General features: G+C 44.9%; 2 protein-coding genes across 6 annotated transcripts in view; both read left to right on the forward strand.

Moving 5' to 3' along the window:
• The window catches only part of dgkd (diacylglycerol kinase delta), a 55,810-nt gene extending 50,515 nt beyond the window's left edge, over nt 1-5,295 (forward strand). For 4 of the 5 annotated variants that reach the window (XM_020621814.1, XM_020621813.1, XM_020621815.1 and 1 more), the window contains 4 exons: nt 76-193; nt 363-493; nt 616-715; nt 2,365-5,295. In XM_020621814.1, the coding sequence (XP_020477470.1) occupies nt 76-193; nt 363-493; nt 616-705 (339 nt within the window). In that variant the 3' untranslated portion in view covers nt 706-715; nt 2,365-5,295. The remainder of the gene's footprint in view (nt 1-75; nt 194-362; nt 494-615; nt 716-2,364) is intronic. The other variant, XM_020621812.1, reaches the window with a different exon arrangement.
• LOC109972727 (coagulation factor IX) overlaps nt 3,486-5,301 on the forward strand; it is a 15,197-nt gene continuing 13,381 nt past the window's right edge. Inside the window, exon 1 of the mRNA XM_020621817.1 lies at nt 3,486-3,542. The gene's annotated coding sequence lies outside the window, so the exon portion shown is untranslated. The remainder of the gene's footprint in view (nt 3,543-5,301) is intronic.

Here is a 5,301-nt window from a genome sequence, read left to right on the forward strand (position 1 = left end):
CTCTCTGCTCTCTCTACCTGTATATACCCACCTGTCTGTCGCTCTATCTCTCCACCTCTACCTGTCTGTCCTCAGGGTCTTCTGGCAGACTTTTCGAAGCGCAGTCGTAGTGCAAAGTTTCGTCTCGTCCCAAAGTTTAAAAAAGACAAAAACAACAGAAATAGAGATGCGTGTGCGACTCTCTCACTTCCAGGTGAGCTCTCTCTCTCTCTCTGCCATTCATTTTCTTTGCCTCTCAGTCACCCTCAGTGGGTTTAAATTCAGAAGGTAAAAATCACTGCTCTGGTTAAATCACTGCTGAAGGTGTCTGTAATCTTTTTTTGCTGGTTCCCTCTCTGAACCACTTCCTGTGGGTGTCTCAGTTCATCAGTGGGGAACAGAGGAAGTGGGGGCATGGCTGGACTTTCTTTGCCTCACTGAATATAAGGACATCTTTATTGGACACGATGTGCGCGGAGCCGAGCTTATCCACCTGGAGAGGAGGGACCTGAAGGTATCGCCACTAGCTTTCTCTGCTAACAGCTAACAAACGGCTGCAGGTGTTAGATTGTTTGAGCGATTCGATTCTGTCTGGTTACACATCTGTAATGAATACGTGTGTGTGTGTTTGTTCAGGACTTGGGAGTGACAAAGGTGGGTCATATGAAGAGGATCCTGCAGGGCATCCGAGAGCTGAACAGGAACAGCAGCACCAGTGAGGCCTAACTGCTGCCAGGTGACTGTTACAGAGGGTCACCAGAGCCGGCCTACAGGATCTGGGTCTGTGCATGCCCAGGCCGTGATTTATATACATAAAATTATATTTTAATTTTAGCTTAGCGGTTTAGACACAGTTCAGCACAGATCAGTTAAGAGCCTACAGCAGCCCAGTTTGATAAATTGATAACTCATCTGACTCAACCTGGTGCCCCTCCCTTTATTCATTCACTCTCTAGCTCACCTGACTAGAGCTCCTCGCTCTCTGTAGTGGAGTAGAACACAGTGAAATTTGGGCACAAAGATAGGGAATTATTTTACCACCTGGAGCACTGCCATTGAAAGAACATGCAGAATGCAAGCACTTGTAGTCACAAACACCATGTCAAACCCATCTCCTTGAAAAGGCAAATTGGAGAAAGAGCCCGGCGACGAACTGCACCGTCGGCATTTACAGCATTGTACCCTATGGCAAGACAATAAAAAGGCAGAGTCACCACACATTCTGTTGCTTTCTACAAAAGCCATGGTGCCAATACACAGCGGCTGCACTCAGCTGTTCTCACAGACGCTGTGCTCTCCTGTATTTCAGTACGGTGTATGAGCTTGTGTCATTTCATGTTGCCTAAAGTAAAATAAATAAATTCCTACAAATGCTGAGAATCCACAAATGCAAAGAGCAGTGGTGGAAGAAGTTTGTAGATTCCTTACGCATGTAAAAGTAGCAAAATCAGTGTAAAAATACTCTTGTTACAAGTAAAAGTCTTGCATTCAAAATGGTACCTACGTAAAAGTACAAAAGTATTGGCATCAAGTTATATTTAAAGTACCAAAAGTAGTCATTACCCGTTTCATATTAATGTACGTTATATTATTGGATTATAATTACTGTTACATTGTTTTCATCAGAGTCAAGCAACAAAATCACAAGAAGTAACAACTTGAATTGTATCGTGATGGCTACTTTCGACTGGTCCCGTCAGGGTCGTCACAGCGAATCATTTGTTTGAATTATATCGTGATAATTATCGATATCGACTGATGTGAGAAAATTTACCATAATAAAATATTTTGTGTGTGGCCCAGCCCTATTCCAGATTAAACCATTTAGCACAACACAATTTAAATAAAATCAGACTGTTAAAAGTGCAGTTACAGAACAAATATAACTTAACAGTAGTTGAATAATAAAACTGGTCCACCGGGAGTTTACACATTTACAACATGATAGAAACCAAAACCAAACTAACAAGGATGTTAGGAAGCAGCTCTGAAAAGAGATGTGCTCTGGCAGGGAGGTCCAGAGTGGGGCCGCACTCCTTGAGACCTGAGCTGGGTCTTAGGCACAGCCATAGCCCTGCCTGAAGGTCTAACATAGAAAACCAAATCCACATCCAGTCTTGTCCCGCCGATTCCAGTTACATCCTCAGAGGCCGACCCTGAACCCGTTCCACACACAGAGGTTAGCATAAAACCTTCTAGTATAAAGACTGTGATGTCTCTGTGAATGAGATGCACGTGATGCTGCCGCAGATGTGCACTGATAACCAGGTTGTAATTGATCATTTTTAATGATTGAATGTGTGTGTTCGACTAAAGTCCATGAAGTCTGATCCGGTCCTGTAACAGACCGATCTGGTTTTCTGCTCTGACTCGTTGTTGTTTTAGGGACCCCTGCCTGCTCTCCTCCTACCTCTGTTGCTATTAACAACCTTGTCCACCTGACCTCTGACCCTGAACCAGAACCAGGTCTGACATCACACACAAGGACCCGGACTAAGTCTTGTTCTGTGAGACTCAGTGCTGGTCCCCAGACCTCGTCAGTCCTCCTCACGGTGACCACACAGACCACCTAGAGAGAGAGCCAATCAGATGATCTGCTAGTGCCTTGTCATCTCACCCACCGACCAACCAGCATCCAGGTTGTGGTGGCTGTAGGGTGGGTGTGTATCAGAGCCTCCGCCTCCAGACAGGTGAAGATCTGCACCATACACAGTCTGAGCTGAGGCGACAACATGGCTGACCAGCTCTGCTCATGTTTTAACATTTTGGGGACTGTTTACTGCAGACTTATGATTATTCTACCAAAATGCTGACCATTGCACTAAACGACATCCTGCCAGTGAGGTGAGATTGTTGGAATCTACCTGAATCCAGTATATGTAATATATAAGTGCAGTGATCAGTGTGGCTGAAATCATCGTTGTCGGGGATTTAGTCACAGCATCTGGTGAACAGAACCTGCAACAGCTGCGTTCCTTCTTTTTGCAGTAAAGTATAACCCAGAGGCTGAGTTTGAAGCCAAGTGTCTTCATGTGATGTTTCAGCTCCTGAATATAGTTTTGACATGGGTCAGATTCATGTTACAGCCTGAAACCTGGAAGTATTTAAAGAAGTGAAACAATCCTCAGATGTTTCTTTGTATGGAACTAATTCACAACAACAATTGTCTCAGGGCACTTTACATAGTCTGGTCTAGACCTTATACTATTTCAGAGGAAAATCCCAGAAAACCCCCCTTGAGCAGCACTTGGGGACAGCGGGTAAGAAGAACTCCCTTTAACAGAAGGAACCTCCGACAGACTCTTGGTGGGCAGCCTTCTGCCTCGACCTTGGAACTTTTCAGTCTCCTCTACCCACTCTGCCCAACTGGTCGAGGCAGAAGCAAAATGATCCTCAGATGTTTCCTGATGTTGCAATGTGAGCTGGAGCTCACAGAGTCGATTGTGGAGTCATTAACAAGTTGAACCAGAGAACCACACTCGGTTGGGTGCGGTGAGATGACTGCTCCCAGTTCATCACTGACAAAAACAGTGCTGTTCCCAAGCTCATCAGCAGAGTTTCAGGTGAGGGTCTGAGTGTGCAGAACAATGAACAGTGTGTGAATCTGTTTTTACAGGCCAAAACCTTGTGAGAGAATAGTGTAGTAATGTAAAATGTAATTCTCCCGAAACAACACACACTGACAAAAGAGAAACTGTTTAAAAAGACCAAACAGCAGCAGGTTCCTGTCCCATCATTGTACAGCAGCAGAGTCTCTGCTGAAGTAAAGTCTTGAGGACTCGGTGAAAGACTGATAAGAGCTGCACATTGTTTGCAGTGTTGCAGCCTAACAGCAGAGTTTCCTGCCCTGACCATCCCATCACAGCATGACTGAAACCTGGCCCTGCCAAGGCGGGTCTGTGCCGTGCTGGGGCTGAGTATGGGCAGGGTCAGTCACAAGACTGGCTGCCAGATGAGGCGCAGTTTTTGGGACCTGAAAACTTTGCTCACGAGTCTGACATGACTCCAGAAACCAGACGAACAAAACTGAAGCCAGCCAATCAGAATCCCTCAGGTACCTGACCTGTCGGACCAGGATGCAGCAGAACCCTTTAAACTTTGAGACGTTTGAGCAGCTCAGAGACTTTATAGGAACTGTTTTATGTTTCTAACCAAAAAGGAACAGAGCCGTTGTTCTTCCTCACAGGGAACAGACAGAGTTTTGCCCTGAAACAGATGGGGTTCTTCTTGAAGCCGCAGTCACGAATCATCCTGTTTTTGAAAAACAGGATGATTCTGAAAGTTGACGAGGGAACGTCGGGGCAGACACCCTCAAGATGATTGGGAGGTCTGACAGACGCTCAGCACACAACAGTCGACCGACGAAGATGAGCTGCGTTTTCTGTCTCACAATGTTTTTCTGCTTCTGTGTGTTTGTCTGGTGTGTGTCTCAATGAGAGTGTAATATGTTATCGACAGTCACAGGTTTCAGGGACCAAACAAACCTGTTTCAGACTGAAGACACGTCAGTGTAGAAAACTAACATTCATTCAAGGTTTAAGAGGGGTAACGTTGGTATCAGGTTTATCTCATCAGTATAAACTCACTGTTGTTGTGAAGCCTCTGGACTTGTCCAGTCCAGTCAGTCCAGTGAGCTGAACAGCCTTAGCTACAAGCAGTCTGGTATGGCAGCTGCCAACAAAACATTCAGCGGTGAAGTCCTTTCAGCCTTTGGGCCAGTGAAGCTGCAGCTGTTCTTGTCTTTCCCACTTTGACATTTGCTGCTTCTGGGTCACATCCTTGGAACTTTGGAAGCTTCACTGTGGTTCCCCCTTTTATAGACCAGATGACCATTTTTTTAATTGAGGAAGTGAAGTGCACAGCTGCCTGTAACAAGAAGCCAATGATCAGCAGCCGTTTAGTGTTTACTGGATTTATAGGTAAAGTTGAAGGAAACATGAAAACAGACTTCATCAGATGTTGCCTTGAGCCCCTTGATCACATATCTGTCAGATAGACCTCAGGTTTACTCTGCTCACTGTTCAGTGTCGGGCAGCGGGAACGTTGGATTGTTTAGGAAAAGCAGCCACTGCCTTCAGCAGAATTAACTCTGATTCTTAAACTGCACAATGAGACGGAAAGATTCACAGATGTTTTTTTTGTTTTTGTTTTTTTTATTGCAACACAAAATGACACGTTTATAGGACAACGGACATAACATAGAAAATAAAGCAAACATTGACAAAAGAGACTTGCGACTAGTTTGTGAGGGTGTGTAGCGTGGGCGTATTCAGTTCTATGCAGTCTGGTATTCAGTCTGTACTAAAGAAAAATAAAATTCAA

This window comes from Monopterus albus, unplaced genomic scaffold (genome assembly GCF_001952655.1).
Source record: "Monopterus albus unplaced genomic scaffold, M_albus_1.0 scaffold268.1, whole genome shotgun sequence".
Classification (NCBI taxonomy): domain Eukaryota; kingdom Metazoa; phylum Chordata; class Actinopteri; order Synbranchiformes; family Synbranchidae; genus Monopterus; species Monopterus albus.